This window comes from Budorcas taxicolor, chromosome 13 (genome assembly GCF_023091745.1).
Source record: "Budorcas taxicolor isolate Tak-1 chromosome 13, Takin1.1, whole genome shotgun sequence".
Taxonomy (NCBI): Eukaryota; Metazoa; Chordata; class Mammalia; order Artiodactyla; family Bovidae; genus Budorcas; species Budorcas taxicolor.
The window spans coordinates 42,469,388-42,490,889 of NC_068922.1; the positions used below are offsets into that span (position 1 = coordinate 42,469,388).

At 52.7% G+C, this 21,502-nt stretch overlaps 1 protein-coding gene across 1 annotated transcript in view; it reads right to left on the reverse strand.

The window, feature by feature from the left end:
- Window positions 1-21,502, reverse strand: part of ACSS1 (acyl-CoA synthetase short chain family member 1) — a 43,969-nt gene that overhangs the window by 9,686 nt on the left and 12,781 nt on the right. The window contains exons 3-6 of the mRNA XM_052651208.1: window positions 10,722-10,921; window positions 5,132-5,307; window positions 4,615-4,767; window positions 646-793 (exon numbers count right to left, since the gene is read on the reverse strand). Coding sequence (XP_052507168.1) covers window positions 646-793; window positions 4,615-4,767; window positions 5,132-5,307; window positions 10,722-10,921 — 677 coding nt within the window. The remainder of the gene's footprint in view (window positions 1-645; window positions 794-4,614; window positions 4,768-5,131; window positions 5,308-10,721; window positions 10,922-21,502) is intronic.

Below are 21,502 nucleotides of genomic sequence, written 5' to 3' on the forward strand. Positions count from 1 at the left end.
GAGGTGACCAGTGCTCCCTGGAACAGCAGTGACACACAGGATCCACGGGCCCTATCACCCCCAACTCACTGAGGCCACCTGAAACGCGCCTCCCATCCCTAGCCAGGCCCCCTGCGTGTCTTCCAGGAGCACAGCTGGCCTCTGCAGGAGGCTGGAGAGGACCCAGGCAAGGGACCAAAGTTCTGGGCACGGAGCTATCATCGCCGTGGACTGCCTGGGTGACAGCCTCAGCACAACTTCCAACATCTGGTCACATCTGAACAGACACTGGAGGACGCGGTGGCATGAGGGAGGGAGATGCCAGGAGAGCAAGATGGGGGTCTTCAAAGGAATGCCACTCCATGGCATCGGCTCCAGGTCACACTGCCTGAATAGCCCGAAGGACAGGCAGCAGGGGACCCAGGAGGCTGGCCACTGGCCTGGGTTTCGAGGAAGGGCAGGATCCGGTCAGGTGGCCACAGAGGTGAGAGAGATGTTAGGGTGGGTGGTGTCTTGAAGCCTTCAGAGGTCAGACCCTCTCCACTGCTCGTGTGACCCCTCTGCACACCTGGCCCGGCCCGGCAGCTTTGTCACCGGAACTCTCCACCACTTGCCCCACACCCCCCAACCTCTGCTCCTCCTTCCGGCCCCTCCTGCTGCCCGCACCCGCATTGGGGTAAACTGGAGTGCTCTCAAAAAGGACGCTGGTCGCTCCGTTGCAGAGGGGCCCGTACACCACATAGCTGTGTCCCGTGATCCAGCCGATATCAGCCACGCAGCCGAAGACATCACCTGGCCGGTAGTCAAACACAAGCTGCAGAGACAGGGGAGGGGCTATCAAGAGCTTGGCAGCAGTTCCTGCACGTCGCTGGGCGTGTCCTGTCAGAGCCTGGCTGCTACCACAGCCCCCGAGAGCAGCACTCAGGGCAGAACAGCCATGGTGAGGAGACGGCCACTGGGGACAGCAGAGGGAGCCAGACCCCAGAGAGGACACTCCACAGCACAAAGCCCACCCATGCGCCAGGAGTCACCCAGCACTGACCCTGAGGTGGGGTTGCGGGGCAGAAGTCAGGGCCTTGGGGGAGCCGGAGAAGCCTGCATCCTAACACAGGTGGGAGCCACACGTGTACCCACAGGTGAACTCCATGCAGTCCTGTGTCTAAAATAAGGGCACCTCTGCCTTTAGTGGTTTAGTCGCTAAGTCATATCTGACTTTTGCGACCCCATTGACTGTAGCCCACCAGGCTCCTTTGTCCATGGGATTTCCCAAGCAAGATTACTGGAGTGGGTTGCCATTTTCTTCCATATTAAGTTAAGCCATATTTTTTTTTAATCTTTTAAAAAGGGCAAAAAAACAAAAGCCAAATCGACCGAGAAACACATCAAGCCTCATCAGCTTTTAAGAGCCTGAGACATGGCCGTCTGCTTATTCTTGCCAAAGGCTCAAACCTGAGCCTGACTCAGTCTGCAGGTCCACCTGCCCGTCTATGGGAGACAAAGGGACAGAGGGACACAGGGCTGGGCACCACGATGGACAGCGCTTAAGGCAGTGACAGGGTGGAGCGAAATCTACCAGCCAAACATGGCCTACCCGCAACCACTAGCCTGCGGGGGACAGTGGAGGACGGGGAAGCCTGGCATGCCGGTCCATGGGGTCGCAAAGTCGGCCCCAGCTGAGTGACTGAACAACAATCAGTGGGCAATAGTAAGCCTCAGTATCTAGGGATGCACGCTAGGGTGACAAAATCAGGAAACCGGGGCAGGGACACTATAAAACCCGGATGCACGTCAAGGGGCCAGGGGGACTGGGATCAGGTGGGCCAGGAAGGGGCTTCCGTGTCAGGCGGAGGTATTCGTTTTTGACTGAAGTAGGTTTGTTGAGCAATCATTTGTGAAATCACACATTTCATTTTGATGGTTTTCTGTATCTGTGTTTTTGTTTTATTTATTTAGCTGGTCCAGGTGTTGGTTGTGGCAAGCAGCATCTTTAGTCTTCACTGAAGGATCCTTAGCTGCGGCATACAGGATCTCACTCCCTGACCACAGATTGAATCTGGACCCCTTACATTGGGAGCATGGAGTCTGAACTGCTGGACCGCCAGAGAAGTCCCTGTGTCTGTGTTCTCTTTTGCAGTAAAGGTGTTTTTTAACCTTTGGACAAGCAGTCCCATCTCCTGCTGCCACAGACACACCCTGAGGTCCCCCAGTAGTTCCCAAACAGCACAGTGGTCCCAAGTTGGCCGGGACCCTGCGGAACTGTGAGCCGAGGCAGAATCTCAAGGAAACAGCACTCCTGCTCCACCAGTGAAGCAGGACACCCACACCCCAAAGCCCACAGCATCCTGAGACTGAGAGGGGTTTAATACAATGCATACCCACTGTGCCACGTCTTTCAAGAGACTGGTGTTCTGTCTCCTTGCCGTTCTTGGAAGGAGAGCAGGTGCCTGGGACCAGCAAGGCACCCCGACACCACCACTCACATCCCCGAAGCCTGCTTACATCCCCACCACCCCTGCAGACTCAACTTCCCTTTCCCTGAAGAAACCAACAGCCCTAACACCTTCAGCACATGCACGGACACACACATATATGCACACTCACAGACACACACTTACATACAAAAGGCTGAAAGTTTCTATTCCTAATGCTTTAAAATGCCCTCACTGTATTGAAGAGAAATTCAAAAGATGGTCCCGCCCTTGCATCCCCATTGCTTCTGCTCATGCAGACAGTGCCCTAGTAATGCTTGAAAACAAATGGAAACTATTTCACCACATTGACAGCTTACCTAATGCTGTGTGTGTGTTAGTCATGTTCATGCTCAGATGTATCCGATTCTTTGTGACCCCATGGACTGTTGCCCACCACACTCCTCTGTCCATGGAATTCTCCAGGCAAGAATAGTGCAGTGGGTTACCATTCCCCTCTCCAGGAGGATCTTCCCAAGAATTGAACCCAGGTCTCCCACATTCAGATTTTTTTCCATCTGAGCCATCTGGTACTGCTAAGTCACTTCAGTCATGTCCGACTCTGTGCGACCCCATAGACGACAGCCCACCAGGCTCCCCCATCCCTGGGATTCTCCAGGCAAGAACACTGGAGTGGGTTGCCATCTCCTTCTCCAATGCATGAAAGTGAAAAGTGAAAGTGAAGTCGCTCAGTCGTATCCGACTCTTAGCGACCCCACGGACCGCAGCCTACCAGGCTCCTCCATCCATGCAATTTTCCAGGCAAGAGAACTGGAGTGGGGTGCCATTGCCTTCTCTGATCCGAGCCACCAGGGAACTCCTAATGCTAATTTTGTTAGCATTAGGGAAATAGGGAAACACTTTGACCCATTCTTCGACTTCTTTGGTGTTCAGTCTCAGTAGTTACATTTTCCAAAGTGTTCTGACTTACGCAACGTTTCAGTCTTTGCAACACACCTCCCCAGAGCCGAGCAAGAGACTTTCAGACAAGAACGGCTCCGTGATGATCACAGTCACCCAGCAGCCAGAAGATAGCGGCTTTAACATGGATAGTGTCAAGCGTAATACCTCATCTGTCTGGCCTGGTTCTAGCCATATCTGTCGTTCTGCCTCACTTCCACATCCTCAGAGCTGCCCACGAGCGGCCTGCACTCACAGGCCGCATCTCTGCCTTCCACCACTGGCTCCTAGTCCACACTCATCCATGAGGTCCGCCTCCAAGTGACTGACCGGCTGATCAGCATAGCCCGCCCCCAACCCCGCCAGTGACTGAGGGGACGGGGCCCTGGACCTCAGCCAGAATGTAGGTGCTCTCAGCATCCAAGCCTTGCTTGGATGGACCTGGGCTTCCGGGTCACCTGGCCAGTCTGCTCCACTGCTGCTCACGCTGGTAGGGGCTGAGTTCTGCTTCTGGCCAGAGAAAATCAGGTCCACAGACAGTATCCTGAGAGCGTGTCTCTGACCCCTTGGAAAGGGTCAGCTCCTCCCCAAGGCAACCAGGGATGCACAGTAACCAGAGGCCCCAACCCACCCACTCATATTTAAACGAGTGCTGATTTTTAAATGCATTTACTGGAATAAAGCTGTTCCAGATCATTTGCTTCATAATCCTTAAAGGATGGCCCCCTGGATGCAATCTCCATGGACTAAATTTAAGTCTCCTCATAAAAGCAAATCTTTTAAAATTTTTTTTCCTTTTAAATTGAGGCCCCAGTAAGCAGAGCCTAGAGGCCACAGCATTTTAGAGGCCCATAAAAATGTTTTACTTTCTTTTAAAATCAGACCCAAAAGATCTCTTAAATAGAAGCAAGCATTTTAACAAATAACAGCAATGTACTCGTCCTTACACCAATGCAGTCATATGGGAGAAGGGCCCAGGAAGGCTGGAGTGTCCAGGGCACCCGGTGCCAGAAAGCAGCTGTGCCAGCAGCAGGGCAGGCCCCACAAAGACTCAGCACACATGTGATGGGCTGAGGACAAGCAGGAAACCAGGGCACGTGGGACCCAGTCCCTTCTGACAGGCACAGACACTGCCCCGCAAGCCCACCCCTCCAACCACACTGGTGCCAGGACTTCTGGCCCTGCTCTTGAACACAGCAGCAGTTGTGGCCCCCCAGTCCAGCCGCCCCTAGCCCCTCCCGCAGATCTCCGCAGGGTGGCGCCTTACCCGGTGCGTCAGGGCAGCATACAGCAGGTAGCCCGCCTGGGTGTGAACGAGCCCCTTGGGCTTCCCAGTGCTCCCCGAGGTATATAACAGGAAGAGTGTATCCTCACTGCCCATGCTCTCTGGGGCACATACCGGCTCCTCCTTGGCCATCTCCTGTGAGGGAGAGGACCAGATGGCCCATCAAGGATAGAGACTTTGCCCCACACCCAGCCTCCCAGAGACCTCCTCTTCCCCACAGCCGCAGGACTTGGGAGACCAGGCTCAGGGTTCACCTTATCTAGCCTGCCCTAGATAAAAGATAAAAGGATGGATCCAATCATTTCGTTATATGAAGTGTTTCCCTCTGTTTGTGGACTCTGAGTTCCATCTTCCTCACCAGGATGGAAGCCCATCAGATAACACAGAGGAACACTGGGTACCTCTGAGAGACCCAGATTGAGAACTACACTCTGATAAGACCCAGTTAATCCAATGGCAAACTCTTCTGCTCAAACTATACAAAAAAAGATAGACTCACCTGCTCAAGAGAAACATCCAGATCCCCCATGTGGACCTTGTTGTCTGTCCTGTGAGCCACCAAGACATGCTGGACGGATGGGCAGACCTTTATGGCTTCGTCCACGATCTTCTTCAGCTGCACCACGCGCCCTCCCCGGAGTCCTTGGTTGAAGGTAATAACCACCTTGCACTGGGCTTTCGGAGTCAAATGCAGGAATTTCTGGTCAGTTTCCTCCCTACTCTGACTCTCACAGCCCAGACCACCATACGTCCCAGGCCTAAGGGTGTGATGGAGGAAGTCCATCCTTAAGCAGGAGAGTCCACACAGAAATGTGAAGTTCCATCTGCTTTGGGAACTTCGTGCTCAGAACCTGGGAGAAGTGGGTGTAATGGAGAGGAGCCACCAGAAGCTCAACTCTTCCAGATTCCCATTCCCACTCCCACCTGCTCTGGGGGAACCCTCCACCACCCACCCTCCACCCACAACACCCAAACCCGGAATAAACTGAAGGAATCAGGGATAAGGTGGGCTACTATACAACTGGCTCCTGAGGAAGAGCCTGGAACAAACATCCAGCTGCCCTGCTGACGACCACACACGGCCCTCAACCTGTGGTGTGGGCACAGAGGCCTGATTTGGAGCCATGGGCAGAGGTCCTGGGGAACCACCCCACCCAGCAGCCCTCAACCGGGTCCATCGCCCCTTGGGGGTCATGCTGATGCATGGGGCCCCATCGCTTTGGGGATTCCCATGCGGTCTGAGACCTGGGCGCCCACGGGGGCAGCTCCCCGGCCTCACACCCCACAGCCCACAGTGCCTCCCAGGACCCCCTCCTCAGTGAACTGCCTGCACTTGAATTCTCACTCCAGGACCAGCTCCTGGGGCCCTACCCGAGGCACTAGTCTCCCTCAGTTTTGCAGTCTGAGACACACTTTCAAAAGGCATGCTCACAACCTCTCTTCCTCCCAAGCAAGAACCCTGGAGATGGCACAGCCCTGCCGGCCACCTGAGACAGGTGGACAGAGCCTGCCCAAGACTCTCCAGGCCTGTCTCCCTGGGCGGGGACTGTCCAGGGAAGCTCTGCATCAGGCAGGAAGGGAGACAGACCAACAGAGGGAAAGGGACCCCCTCAACGGCGTATGAGGCAGGATACTCAAGATCCCCTGGAGGAGACAGCAGCCCCTGCCCATCCTGGGTGCTGGGACCCTGGCCTCCGTGATGCAGGCCTTACTCCTGGTGCCCACCTGTGCGAGGCCTCCCTGCCCGAGCAGTCCTCCAGGACTGGAACCTCCAAGCCCTGGCAGGTCCAGTCCCCAGGAGGTGCTTGGGGAGCCTCCACTCTCTGAGGCCCCTGAGGACGGGCAGCAGGGCTGCGGCAAGTGCATCAGCACAGGTGGGACCACAGGCACTTTGTGGGAATTTGCTTTCACCCTAGTTTTTTTTTTCCCAGATCTCAGCATCTGTATTTGTCTTTGTTTTAATATTTAGTTATTTTCCTATGCTGGGTCCTCGTTGCTGTGCATGGGCTTTCTCTAGTTGCAGTGAGCAGAGGCTACTCTCGAGTTGCCGTGTGTGGGCTTCTCATTGCGGTGGCTTCTCTTGTTGCAGAGCATGGCTCTTGGACATGAGGGCTTCTTGAGTGGCAGCTCGTGGGCTCAGTGGTTGTGGCACATAAAGTTAGTTGCCCTGTGGCATGTGGAATCTTCTGGGACCAGGGATTGAACCCCTGTCCCCAGCATTGACAGATTCCCAACCACTGGACCACCAGGCGAGTCCTATATTTGGTTTTAATTGCTCCCATGGCCAATTACCACAAATTTAGTGTCTCAGAACACCCATTGTTTTTTTTTTTAGCTTATGGTTCTGTAGCCTGGGTGAGCTCAGCAGGGTCCTCTGCTTAGAGTTTCACAGCCAGTATCAAGGGGTCAGGGGTTGGGGATCTCACCTGAAGCTCAGGGTAGAATCTGCTTCCAGGCTATTCAGGGTGTTGGCAGAACTCAGTTCCATGTGACTGCAGGACTGAGGCCTCCACCTTGCTGACAGTCGGTCAGGGGTTGTCCTCAGCTTTTAGAGCCACTACACCCCCCCCAGGGCAACACCTCCTCATCCTCAAAGCCAGCAAAGGCAGGTCAAGTCCTTGCCCCACTTTGAATCTCTCTGACCTTCCTCTCTGCCACAGCTTCAGCCAAAGAGAGTTCTGTGTTTTTAAGGACTTCGGTAGTTAGCTTGGGACAACCAGCATCATTCCCCCATTTTAGCACCCCATCACACCTGCAGAGGTCATCTGCCACGGAAGGGACATATTCACAGATACTGGGGGTTGGGGCACTGGCAATTGCTCAGGCCACTATTCTGCCTTCACAGCCTTTGCTATGAGGGAGTTTACATCAATCACGTGCAAGGCCACATGAAGAGGAAGAGACCCTGGCCCCCCCAACCATCCAAGCCAACCCAGCTGATGTCCCAGATACCACAGAGCGTGGTGAAGCCACTCCCACTATGCCCACCTGACTCCTGCCCCACAGAATCACGAAATATAATAAGAAAATACACTATTCTAAGTACTAACTTTTGGAGTAGCTTGTAATACAGCAACAAATAACCACAATACTACACTCACTGACCCAAGAGGACACAGACACTTGTCCCAACAGGGTCTTACCCCCAGGAAACTGATACCTGAATGGAGGTGTAGGGTACTGGGGAAGAGTTGCTTAATGGCAAAGTTCTGGAGAAAAGCTATAGGAGTTTTCCCTACTGAGGCACTTGGAGCTGACTGGGCCCTGCCTTCCCATGGCCTGGCTGTTTAGGATTTCTGAGGTCTAGGAGTTGCCCTGCATCCAATTACCAATTCCCCAGAATCAGCTGCTTTTTCTTATTTCAGAGAATCTTAACAGAAACATTTGGTAACTATGACCACATCAGCAAGTCAGAAAAGGAGCAGCCTAATGTAATGTTAAAAGCATCAGCAAGATGCCTGGGTTCAAACCCTGGGTCTGTCACTAAGCAGCAGTATGATCCTGGGCAAGTCACTTCACTTCTCTGTGCCTGGGTCCCCAGGACCAGATGGCTTCACTGGAGAATTCTACCAAATCAAAATAAATTAACATCAATCTTTCTCAAACTCATCCTAAAAATTGCAGAGGTGGAAATGCTTTCTCACTCATTCTATGTGGCCACCATTACCCTGATCCCAAAATCAGACAAACACGTCACAAGAACAGAAAACTACAGACCGATATCCCTTATAAACACTGATGCAAAAACTCTCAACCAAATGCTAACAAACTGTATCCAGTAGCAGAGCAATAAGGTTATATATCATGACTAGGAGGGATTTACTCCTGGAACGCAAGGATGGTTCAACATACGAAAATCAAGGATAGATATATATATCAGTGGAGCATAACACAGAACTCAGAAAAGAGCCCTCAAATATATAGTCAAGTTAGTTTTGACAAGGATGTCAAGACCATTCAACGTGGGAAGAATGGTTTCTTCAACAAATGGTGCTGGTATCGCTGGATATGCACAGATTTAAAAAAATGAGGTTGGACCCTTACTTCCCACCATATACAAAAACTAACTCAAAATGCATCAAAGACCTAAATGAAAAAGCTAAGACTATTAAAACACTCTTAGAAGAAAACACAGAGACAAATCTTCATAATGTTGTATTCAGCAACTGAATCTTAAATAATACACCAGAAACAGAAACAACAAAAGGAAATAGATGAACTGGACTTTATCACAATTAAAAATCTTTATGCATAAAAGGTCAATATTGAGAAAGCAAAAAGAAAACACAGAGAATGAGATAATTGCGAATCATATACCTGACAAAGGTACAATATCTATAATATATAGAGAACTCACAACTCAACAACAACAAAAAAGACAAATGACCAATTAGAAAAAGAGCCAAGGACTTAGGTAGACATTTCTCCAAAGAAGACACAAATGGACAACAAACACATGAAAAGACATCTAGTGATATTAGTCATTTGGAAAATACAAATCAAAACTACAATGAGATACCACTTCAGACCCACTGGGATGGCTATAATTTTTTTAAAAGGAAAATAAGTGTTGATGAGGATTTGGGGAAATTGGAACCCTCACACATTGCTAGTGGACATGGAACACAGAGCAATTCCATTGGAAAAGTTTTGCAGTTCGTCAGTAAGTTAAAATAGATTAACCTCATGTGCCAGCAATTCCATTCCTAGGTATACACCCAAAATAATTGAAAGGAGGTGTTCTTGTACATAAACGTTCATAGCAGCTCTATTCACAATAGCCAAAAATTAGAAACAAGTCAAAATGCCCATAAACAGAATAATGGACAGACAAAATGTAATCTATCCATACAGTGAGATATTATTCAACTACAAAAATAAATGAAATACTGATTCACACTACAACACAGGTCCACCTTGAAAACACCATGCTTAGTGAAAGAAGTGGCTCACAGAATGCCACACATTGTAGGAGTTCGTTTTTACAAAACATCCAGAACAGACAAATCACAGAAACAGAAAGCAGATCGGTGGTTGCCAGAGGCTGGATGAGGGGAAATGGTGAATGCCCGCTTTGTGGGTATGAGATGTCCATTCGAGGGATGGAAAATTCTGGAATAGTGATGACGGTTGCATGACACTGTAAATGTGCTTAATGTCTCTGAATTGTACACTTTAAAGTGATGCAATGGTAATAGGAAAAAGGATAGGGTGGAAATGGCAAAAGTCTTATCTCATATGGTATTTATGAAGACTAAATTAAAATTATAGGAGATGACCTTCACAGATTGCTTAGGCAGAGCCTGGCACACAGTAGGTGCTAAAGTTGAGAGAGAAAGAGAAGGGAATGGCAGCACTAACCCTGAAAGCAACAGGAAATGTTGAGAGGAAACAGAAAGGCTCTCCAGTCTTTCCTAAAAAGGGTGGTCAGCTGAGGTCTGAGAACTCTGCCCTTCAGGTCTGTCCACTACCCAAAGGCAAGTCTTCTGTGAGACACAAAAGAATTCCCAACAGCCCCTAGAACTTGGCACCCTCCTGGGGGAGCCAGCTCAGCGAGCCCTCTAGGATCTCAAGGGACCAGGGATCTGGCTGTACAAACACGGGACCACCATGCAGACACTCTGCCCTCTGACACCACAAAAAAAGGGAGACGATATTGCTCTACACACTTGTCTGGGAGCCTCTGACCTACCTGCACACAGAAAGTCTTAAAGATACACCACAAGGCCCATACCTGACTCCATCATTCCTCACCACAAAGGCTTTCATCTGTTGACTGGTAGAACCTTCCCCAGCCTCCCAGCCTCCTTTCACCCTACGTTTCTTCCTGCCTCCACTGCAGCCACATGGCCTCCTCCAGCAGATACCTATGCCATTCCCTCCACCTGGAATCTTCCTTCTTCATGCGGTTCAATCCTGTGCACTTGGATCTCAGCTCATAGAGCAAATGCTCATTCAGGCACGCACTGCGCTTGGCAGTGCCCATCATCTGTCCCTGTGACTTTCAGTGATGTCTGCCACCACCCTGAGTCCCTGAAGGCCAAGGGGGACCCAGATTTCTTCCCCCATCCCACTGCCCACATGCTCACCATCATTGATCCTCCCAGCCAAGGACCCCACACTGAAGCCAGCAAAGATGACATTGTGGATGGCTCCGATCCTGGCACAGGCCAGCATGGCAGCCACAGCCAGTGGGGAGACAGGCATGTAGATGGCCACTCGGTCCCCTCGGCGGACTCCATACCTCTTGAGTGTGTTGGCCAGGCGGCATGTGGTCTCCAGTAGCTCCCTGCAGCACAAGGGAGGGAGGGCCATCAGAGAAGGGGAGGGCTGGAACAGTTTTGCAAACTGCAGGCATTGCAACCCCAACCAGCCTGGAGAGGGCAGCGGCTCAAACACCTGGTGCATGGAACAATGTTTTCAGAAAACACTGTAACTCTGTAGGCTGGTACTGACATGGGTTCACGATCACACTGCTGAGGAAAATCACCTGCCCATCGTCCACAGAGAACAGGGCTTCTCAGACCTGGGTTATCCTGTCCCCAAGGCTTCTGACACATCCACCCTGAGAGGCCCCAGTTCTCTGGCTCAACACAGGCCTTGCTGAGCAGGGCACTCCCAACTCTGTGAAGCCACCGAAATTTGGGGAGGAAGGCAGCCCATGGCCTGGGGCAGGGCTGCGGAGGTGAGGGATGGGGACGCTGAACACCATGCCCTCACCTCATGCACCCACGAGGCCCCTGCCTCCACTCCCAGGCTTAGACTCGGCTGGCTAATCAGAGGGCCGCATCCCCCTGAACAAGCTGATTGATTGGCCTGAGGTTTGCATATGACCCGACCCAACCCAGAGAGGATGACATTCCCCCAGAAACTAGGGCTCTGCAGCAGAACCAGGGGTGGGGGAGTCCAGGAGGGCAGAAGCAGCTGCACAATGAGTTCAACCCTGTTTCCCAAGTGCTCCTGCTGAACCTCACTTCCCACAGGAAGGGAAGTTCCCCATTTTTGCTGCTCTTGTTTTATTGTATTTGTTATTTAACAGAAAGAGCTGGCCTGGAAGGGCAGAGTGAGTTCGCCCCACACTCCATGGCTCCACCCCTGTGGCCAGGCCCCAGGAGTGTTTGTGGTTGCCCCGTGGTCAGAGACCCAGAAAGGGGCAGCCTGGCAAGGGCCACCAGGAAACAAAGGGTGGGTGGCAATAGGCTTTGGGGGAGCCCAGATGGGAGCAGATCACTGGCATAACCAAGCAGGACCTGTGGGACACGCCCTCCCCCATACACTCCGCTTTAGCTCCTCTCTGAAGCACTCGGATAATCGTATCTCACACACGTTCCTGAGTTCTCTTACAGATGCTAAAACCCCCACTGAATGGAAGAAATGAACTACTTGTAGCCTCTAGACCTACTGGAGCCTGAGGACTGATCATGTTAACAGCCCCGTTACCTTACCATCAACCAATCAGAGAACTGTGCACAAGCTGGTCACATACCCTGGGACTCCCCTCCCTCACCTGGACTTTAAAAGGCTTTCCAAAACCCATCGGGGAGTCCAGGTGTTTCAAGCACCAGCTACCCTGGACACGTACTTGGCACCCTGAAAGAAACGCTGCACTTTCCTTCACCACAACCTGCTGTCAGTAGCTGGCTCTACTGTGCATGGGTGAGCGGACTGACTCAAGTCTGGTTTGGCAACACAAGTGCAGCCTGCACTCTCCCCCGACTCCTGCCCAGACTGGCACAGACCCCGTCCCCTCTCTTAAGGCTTTAGGACAAAAGCACCACTCACTGGCGCCCCATCCACCCTGCACCTGAGCTTGTGATGAAAGAAAGAGCACCCAGAGGGCCCCCAACAGCAAACGCCCCTGAACCAGGGCCCAGAAACATGCCTCCTATATGTGACACCACTGAAGAGGCAGTCATGGTCAGTCACCCAGGTGACTTAAGCGGAGCCCACGTGCTGTTTTTAACAGCCCTAGGGACGCGGTTGGTGCTGAGGAGATGGAGGCTCAAGTGTGTCAGAGATCAGTGGTGATGAAATCCTCTCCTTTTTCTACAGATGGAAGGATGGAAGGCAGCATTTTGAAGTGAAAGAAGGAACAGAACGGCCCATACAGAGTGGCCTGGGTTACTCGCTACAGTAGCTGCACAGGTGTGGGAGCTCAGCTTTCACAGCCGGCACGAGATCACCTGAGAAACAGCAGGCCCCTCCACTTTGTTGGACTGTCACACGTGTGACCGAGAAGCATCACCCACTCAGGACCCTGCCAAACATTCAGTAGAGATTATCTCTACCATCAGGCGTCTGTGTTTGAAATTTCTAAAAGTATTAAAATCAACTCATTCACTTTGGTGAATTCGTAAGATGTTAAAAATTCTGCTCTCGATACCATGAGGGCAAGCTGGGCACCAGACCAAGGAAATGAGAGGAGAGTGTCCTCTGGCAGCACAGCTCTGATGGGGAAGTGAAGGCACGTAAGAGCGTGAAGGGCGTTCACCACCTCAGTTTCGGGTACGATTGCTGAGGGCAGCAGGGAGAACTTTCGGGAAAGGCCAGCAGTGGGGAAGAGGAGGAAGGCACCAGAAGGAAGAGGATTCCTTCCGGCCAGAAGCTGCCTGGCGACCAAAGCTGGGCAACCGACCTGTGTGGCCCTGGGAAGGTGTTGAGACCAAGCGGCAGTAGCCAGGTATTCCCTGGAGGATCAAGGGGCCTCCCCACGGGCCCTGCAACTGAGTCCGCTAGGTCCCGCACTCTTTTTTTTTATATTTATTTATTTTTGGTTGTGCTGCATTTTCGTTGCTGTGCAGGTTTTTCTCTCACTGTGGCGAGTGGAGGCTCCTCTCTAGTTGCAGTACACAGGCTTCTCATTGTGGTAGCTTCTCTTGTTGTGGAGCACGGGTTCTAGGCACATGGACTTAGTTGCTCCATGGCATGTGAGATCTTCCTGGACCAGGGATGGAACCCATGTCTCCTGCACTGGCAGGCAAGTTCTTTACCACTGAGGAAGCCTGGGTCCTGCACTCTTGCTGCTGCCTCCAGAGAAGTTTCTGATAAAGAATCTGATCCGGGTAAAGCTCTTGAGTTCATTGCCCTTCCTGTCCTCTCCACCAAGGCCATAAAACTCAAGGTCGAAGAAATCCTTGAAACCTCCTTGGGATTCCTGGCCTCATCAGTCCAGCCTTTGCTTAAACAGTGGCTGGGAGTCACCTCACACAGCACTCCCTCTTTCTTTGCTACTTCAATAGAGAAACAGTCTTCCTAGAATCAGGCCAAGATTTGTGGCTGTTCCACTTCCAGCCCTTGGTCCAGCTCAGGCCTTTAAAGATGTCCAGAATAACTCTGTCATGCAATAACAACCCTTCAGATTCCTAGAACACTCCCTCCACCATCCCACAAAGCCTTTCTCTCCCAGCTTCTCTCCCCCAGCCCTCCAGGAACCGACTCTTACACCCTAGAAACTCCCAGGTCACAAAACAGACCCCAGCACTCCCATGGTGTCTGCCAGGGTCAGAATAAGGAAACCCAGACCCTTGACCCCAATTTTATATTTTAACCATGTAAATGAAGAACGCATTTATTTTTAATACCTCAACATGAGGTCACTAACCCACTAACCATCACCACACCCAGAACAGGACTCTAACCAGGGCTTTGCCCTATCACAATCAGATAATTAATTCTCAAAATCAGAATTTCTGGACTATTTGTCCCTATTTAATTCCACCTCAATTTCTACTCATCTTTCCAGTCCACCCATTATTTTTTTAAACTTGGATTTTCGTTAACAATTTCCTCCAGACTTACACCACTGGAGAATAAGGTCAGCAAACCTAGATCTTCAAATCACGAAAATGTAAGTGTTATGCAAACGATCCTCCAGGTACTTAAAAATTTACCCCAGGGTACTCAAAAATCATCCAAAAGCTGTCCTTGGATACTCATGACTTCTCAGACTTTCACAAACCGATCGATATGCTGCTTCTATATCAAATAGATAGCGCACTCAGTGACCAGTGCTCTGGGCTGTCCCTGCAGGAAACACTACTTCCTCCTTGCCTGCGGGGTTTTTCCAAGGGACAGTGACATGCAGCTTTCTGAGAAATCACCTAACAAAATAAGTTCTAGTTCTATTTTCCAGTGCGAGGAGCAATACATTATTTGTCAATCAAGTTCTGAACAAGCTATCTATGTTTGTCTGCCAGAAGACACCTCAGGGCCACGCCTTCCACGCGGAGGCATGAAAATGACAGGCACGAATACACAGACTGGCCTCGCCTTCAGGGTGCTGAACAGCAAAAGGCTGCCTGGCCTTGGGGAAGAAAGGAGACCTTTCACAGCCAACTCTAAGCTTCAGCTGGGAGGAATGTCCATCCAATGCTAACCCAACCATAAGTATGTGCAATCAACACAATACCTGCCTGAACACAGACAGAAGAAAGCCATCTCTGGTCCAGCTCAATCCAAAACAGGACACAGCTGGACAGACCTGGAAAATTAAGATAGCTCTGTGTGTGTGTGTGTATACGCGCAGGGGCACATGTGTGTGTGCGCACGCACACGCACTGCTGCTGTATTTAAGAAACTAATGTGGAACACACAACTTGCTTACTTGCTACAATTACTGTGGCTCTTGTGTTCATTAAACACTAGCTAAGAGGCTACCCCCTTCATTGTCCACCTGCCCCACTGAGTATCAGCTTCCCTTCAGCAGGGATTTGTTCACTGCCTTCCTCCCAGTATCCAGAACTAGGCCTAGTGCAGAAAAGGTGTGTGACAGATGTCTGTGGAATGGAAGAGACCAGCAGGTAAGCCTGAAAGAGCCCAGGCAGGCACAGGGTGACTGGAGCCTGGGGCCTAACCGTGAGCGCTGGTCCACTTGCAGATGCCTCCCAGCCTCTTGCACTGAGACACGGTCACATTGGAGGAAACATCCTGCCCCTCAGAGAGCGCGATGGGCAGGACAACCCCACTGATAGGCCAGCCCATGGCTACTCCTCTGTCTACATTTCCTTCTGCCGAGAAGGGAAGGAGCCCAGGGAATGGTGTCACTGGGTGTGTGGAAGGCCTGTGACAGTGTCTTCTCTCCCCTAGCCTGGTGCTGAGGGGAGGGGTCAAGCCCAGGGTCCAGATGCAGGACCGGACAGGACAGGTCTTCCTTCAGTCTGCTTCTCTAGACTTGACTTCTTTGGCTGCCCCAGGTCTTAGCTGCAGCATGTGGGATCTTGGTGTGGCACACAGGCTTAGTTGCTCTGCAACATGTGGGATCAGAGTTCCCCAACCAGGGGTCAGACCTGCCTTCTCTGCATTACAAGGCAGATTCTTAACCACTGGACCACCTGGGAAGCCCCCACTTCTCTAGACTGCTATTCTGTTCAGTAAGCCATTTCTGGAAGGTGAAGATGGTAAGAGAAGCGAACGTTGGCAAGAGAAGTGGGACATGGCAGAAGGGACCCCTTCCCACAGGAAGAGGCTTGCAAGGCCTCAGGACCATCCCCTTCCCTCTGGCAAAACTCCTCTGGCCCAGACATTACTGTGGCCACTAAATCTGATCTAACGCGAGGCCATGTGCTTATTCTGCTACTTACTGCCACCAGAGAACAGAAGCCCAGGAAATTCAGCTGAGCGGGCTCATAACCCAAGTATGAAATTCCTCTCACGTCATGATTCGATCTCGTGACCATGACCTTGAGCAAAGGTAAGCTGCAGGGAACTGTAAAGCCACTGCCACATGTCAACACGAATACACCCAAGCTGCCCTTGCCAACGAAGCCCTGGACACACTCAGGGTTCGAAGCAAACAAGAGCTGAAACACCACTGCTGACCCTGGGCCAGCTAGTGAACTGGGGCTCACTGAAGCTGCATGTTTTCTAAATTCCTTACAAAAAGTAAATGTATTCTCCTTGAGGCTTTGCTATACTCTAGGGAAAGTTCTGGACTCAGAGAATTTCCCTCTCAGGACAGTGTCTCAGCGAAGGACATCTGATTAGAGGTAGGGCTCCCCCCCACACCCCAACTCCCCATACACCTCGGTCTTGACTGACCCAACCATAGTACAGTCCAATAATAGGAGTACTTCTAAGACGGTCTCCAGGACTCCTGTGGTCTGAATGTCTGCACAGTCCTTACCCCCAAAGAGGGTAGCATTAGAAGGGAAGTCTTTGGGGGAAATTAGATCATGAGCGTGGAGCCCCATGATGGGATTAGCGCCCTTATAAGGGAGACCCCATGGAGCTCCCTTTTTCCTTCCACTAGGTGCGGACATGGAGGGAAGGTGCTGGCTATGACCAGGAGAACCCAACCAGCAGACGACCATGCTGGCACCTTGATCTTGGGCTTCCAGCCCCCACAACTGAGAAATAAGTCTCCATTATTTCTCAGCCCCCTCGGTCAGTGGCATTTTGTTACAGAAGTCCAAACAGACCTAAGACAGGGCCTGTACAGCCAAAAAACACGTTGTAAAGCAACTATACTCCAATTAAAAAAAAAAAAGGACAGGACCAAATCTGAAGTTCCAGGCACATATAAAATCATCCTATAAACAGTAGCTATAATTACTGCAGAAAAAGAAAACGGGTGACAATGGGTGGTTCCTTAACAGCAGGAAGGAGTGTGAGGATGTCAGTTTGCTTTTGTGTGAATTGCAGGCAGCTGTGTCACTGGCTCGGGGTGAATAAGGGTCACAGCTGTATCTGAATACAGCTACAGAACCCCTCCCCTGCAGCCCTGTGCCCTGCAGTGGGTACTGATGGGAAGCCCTTGCTTGAGGTGGGAGGGGTCTGAGAAGGATACATCACCCACAGTCGGGGCCACTGCCAGTGGCAGGTTCTAGGTACTCAGCCACAGCCCGGGGTTCTGAGAGGCTGGGGGAAGGCAGGTGCACCCTGCCCCTCCACCACCTGTCGTGTCTCCCCCCCACCTCCACCAGCTGCCCCATCTTCTTCAGCCACGCTCACCACCCACTGTGAGCACAAGGACCCTGCTATCCAGGCAGCCTCAGCTACCCCCAGGTCCCTGAGGCTTCCCGAACCCCCAAATCACTGCGCAGAGCACTCTCCTCCTACCCCTCCCACCCCACTCCCATTCACAGTTCCTTCAGTGACAACAGCTACTGAGCGGATGTCCTGTGCCCAACACTGCTCTGAATCCTAGGCACATCCATGGAGCCTCACAACAGCCCAAGGGTTGGAAGTTACCATCACCCATCCCATTTTCCAGATGAGAAAACTGAGGCACAGAGGAGATAGGTGACTTCTCAAGGATATTCAGCTGAAAGGGTCAAGAATCAGGTCAAGATTAAAACCCAGTCTGGCCCCAAGGGCTGCTCTCAAAACCCACAGCTTCAGAACAACTTGAATCCTATTATAAAGGTTCCCAGACTTGACAATTTTGCCATTGGCCAATTCCAATGTAACAATCTTTCTTTGTTGTTGTTGTTTAGTTGTTAAGTCCTGTCTGACTCTTTGCCACCCCATGAACAGTAGCCTGCCAGGCTCCTCCATCCATGGGACTCTCCAGGCAAGAGTACTGGAGTGGGTTGCCATTTCCTTTTGGAGAGGATCTTCCTGACCCAGGGATAAAACCTGGGTCTCCTGCACTGCAGGTGGATTCTTTACCACTGAGCCACCAGGGAAGACCAACATTTTTACTTGGGTTGGTTCAAATTAGCAAGAGAAGTGTTCCAGGCCGCTCACAGTAGTGGAATTGAGCCTAATCAGGATGGAGGAGAATGGGGTGGGTGATGGATTTACTTCACGATTCAGTGTTTGGCCCCACATTCAGAACCACCTGCCCCAGGGTCTGTCTCCTGCTCATCCTGTCTTTCCCACCCAGACACCACCCTGTGGCACAGAAGTGACAGGTCAGACTTCTTCCCTAATTCACACCTGATTTCCCTTGGACCTCAGCACAGGCCTTCGGCCCAAGTTTTGTCTCCGGAAAAGTTCTTTCCTTTCCAGACTCAGAGCCCCGCTCACAAAAAGAGAGCCAACACCAACCCACTAAGAACCCCTGAGGTTCCTGCCAGCCCCGGGCGAGAGCAGTCTGTGGCCCCAGTCCAACCATAACCAGCAGGGAGGATGGGGCTGTCAGCCCAGACAGAGCAAAGGAATCCACCCTCCCTATGGCCCACAAACCTTGCGCCAGCTTCCCAGAGGACACTGAACTGGATTTGCTGATGGGAAATTGTCAAGCCTCCCCAGATCTGGACCCCCCTTCTTCCTAGGTTCGAATGAGGTCCAAAACAGTCACGGGGGACCAGCAGAGAAAATGAAGGGCCAGGCAGCCCCTCCTCCCTCTCCAGGCCATCACCCCTTCCCTGGTACCCACAGTGACCCCTCCTGCCTCTAAGGGCCTGAGAGCACCAAGCCCTGCCCCCAAGCCACTCCAGCACCTGCACTTTCTGTACCTCAGCCCACAGCCACACCAGGACTCCACCGCCCTCAGGCCCACCTACTCTGCAGCCGTCCCTTGTCCCTCTTGGAGGCCATGTGGAGCTCTCTGGCGCTGACCTCTCCAGTCAGTATTCATGGTTAACTTTGTCCTGGGGTGGGCATGGGGGTGCCAGGAACACACGGCCCTGGGTCGGTGAAGGGATGTGTTGTCTGTACACAGGTGTGCAGGCCTGTCACCAGGCTCTGCCCCCCGGCAGCCCCACTGTTCACACTTTCACCACCTCTGAGACTCCAGAGCACAACCCACAGAGCAGACACTGCATTGTCCGACCCCGTCTCTGGCCTTTCCAGCTGGGGGAGCCTGAAAGTCCTTGAGGCTGGCTGGGCGTCAGGTCCCACGCTTTACTACTGAGGACGACTGCGAATCCCAGTGAAGATTGTAGGCATCAGCCACCCACACAGCAGAGGCTGCCCAGCCCTAAGGTCAGGGCTAGGGTCGGGGTCAGGTGACCAGAAGACAGCAGGCCCCTGGCTGGTTATAGGGAGCCCTCCAGGCAGCAGATCTTGGGCAGCAGATGGAAGGGTATGGCACCGTGGGCACTGGGGGCTGCATGTCTGCCAAGCCTCGAGGTAGCCCTGCGGGATCTCAGGGTTGCCAGCCCCCTGGGCCGTTCCCTCTGGGGGCCTTGATTTTCTACCTCCTGAAGTCTTGAAGTGGCCAAGGAGGGGGCGAGGAGGGTGGCGGAGGAGCGTGGCCGATTGGGCCTCCACACCGCCCAGGCACAGCTCCCGCCCCCACACCCCCAGCCCACCGGGTCTGCAGCCGCCAGAAGCCCAACCACACAGCTGGAATAGAAGCCCCTCCCCTACCGGAAGGCTGGTCTCAAGAGGCCAGGCGGAGGCCTTCGCCCCTCCCCTTCCCCACCCCCGGGTGCCTGCGCCCCGCCCCTCCCCTCGGCAGGCAGCTCGTCCTCCCACAAGGCAAGCCCCTGCCGCATTTCGCACAGCCGAAAGGGGCTCGCAGAAACAGGGGGCCAGTGCCAAGGCAGGCGGTTGTTATTCACACTGAACGTCAGCCAGGGGCTTCCCAGAAAGGCCCCCGTCAAGAAGATCGACTCTCGTGGGGGTCATTCCCCACGAGACCGACTCTCGTGCGGTCCCAAAATAGGGCCATTCTAAAATGTGAGATTTCAAGAGCTTGCACGGAAGAAGGGGGAAGAACAGCACCGTGTAGAGAAGAATTCAAAGCACTTGCCAGCTTCAAACTAAAGTCTCAAGGAAACTTAAATACTGGTTTAAAACCAGCTCGATCCAAGTAACCCAGGACTCCTGCCGGATTCTGGGAGCCGGCACGGGGATTCCTGACCGAGTTCTGCAGTCAGAGTTACTCAGAGGCCAGCAGGGGACACCGCACACAAGCCTGGCGGCCCTTGGCCTCTTGTACCCCCGCCCAGAGGAGCCCACCCCCACAAACCCACTTCCCCTGCCGGACAGGTGCCCCTGTTCCAGTGCCTCACAGTAAACGGCGCTGGTTCATCCCAAACCACCCCACCTCTCCACCTCACTATACCAGTTAATAATCCTCCCCTTCAGTTGCCCTAATTTGTTAATACAGGAGTTTGCTTGCTGCAAACTGTAATTAATCTGTGGGTGAGAAGCACCAGGAGCAAGGTTGGGGGCTGGGAGGGGCAGAAGTGGTGCCTTTTAGCAGACCCTAAATTGTTCTCCCAAGGTGAGGTCCTCTCCCTGGAAAACCCAGCCACCCCTCCCGGCACCACCAGCAGCAGGGCCACCAGCCCTTCTGCTCGTCAAATCTGAAATCCTTTCCTGGCATCCCTTCACCTGGCCCTGACCTACAGCTAAATGAGGCTTGCATCCTCCCAGATCCTGGCCTGGGCTTTCATTCCCCTGGGCTGCTCAGCACCCAGCACCCAGGGGAGGAGAAAACAGGCTCCGGGAGCCAGAAATGTTCTCTAGGTCATCCATAGTCAGGGACAAAGCGGGTGGGAACACAGGGCACCCACCCGGCTGCCCCGCCCCACAGCGCACTGGCCTGTGAAACCCTCCTGGCCTCTCAAAACTCACTCCCAGGACTTCCTCAACGTCGTCTCCAGCCACATCCCAGCGAGACTTCCTGCTTCCTCCCGCCAGAGCCCAGGGGGCCCTTCTGTGACAGTAACAAGTGGCCACAACCGGGACAAGAGCCAGCCTCTGAGGAGGTACCTCCAGGCTTCAGACCTCGCCGCTCCCTCTGCCCGGGGCTGCCGTCTGACTGCCGCAGACAGAGGGGCGCCTCAGAGCCTGGGGCCCATCCTTTGTTCCCAGTGGCCCCTCCACACTGGGCCCAGTAATGCTCAGTGCCGACTGGCCCAGGGAGGAGGCGCCCTCCACGGTGGGGCGAGGGGTGGGGGCACATGGGTCTGCTCTGTGCCTCCACAGGGCCTCCTCACTATGCACCCTCTACATAAGAAACCCCAGCTGGAAC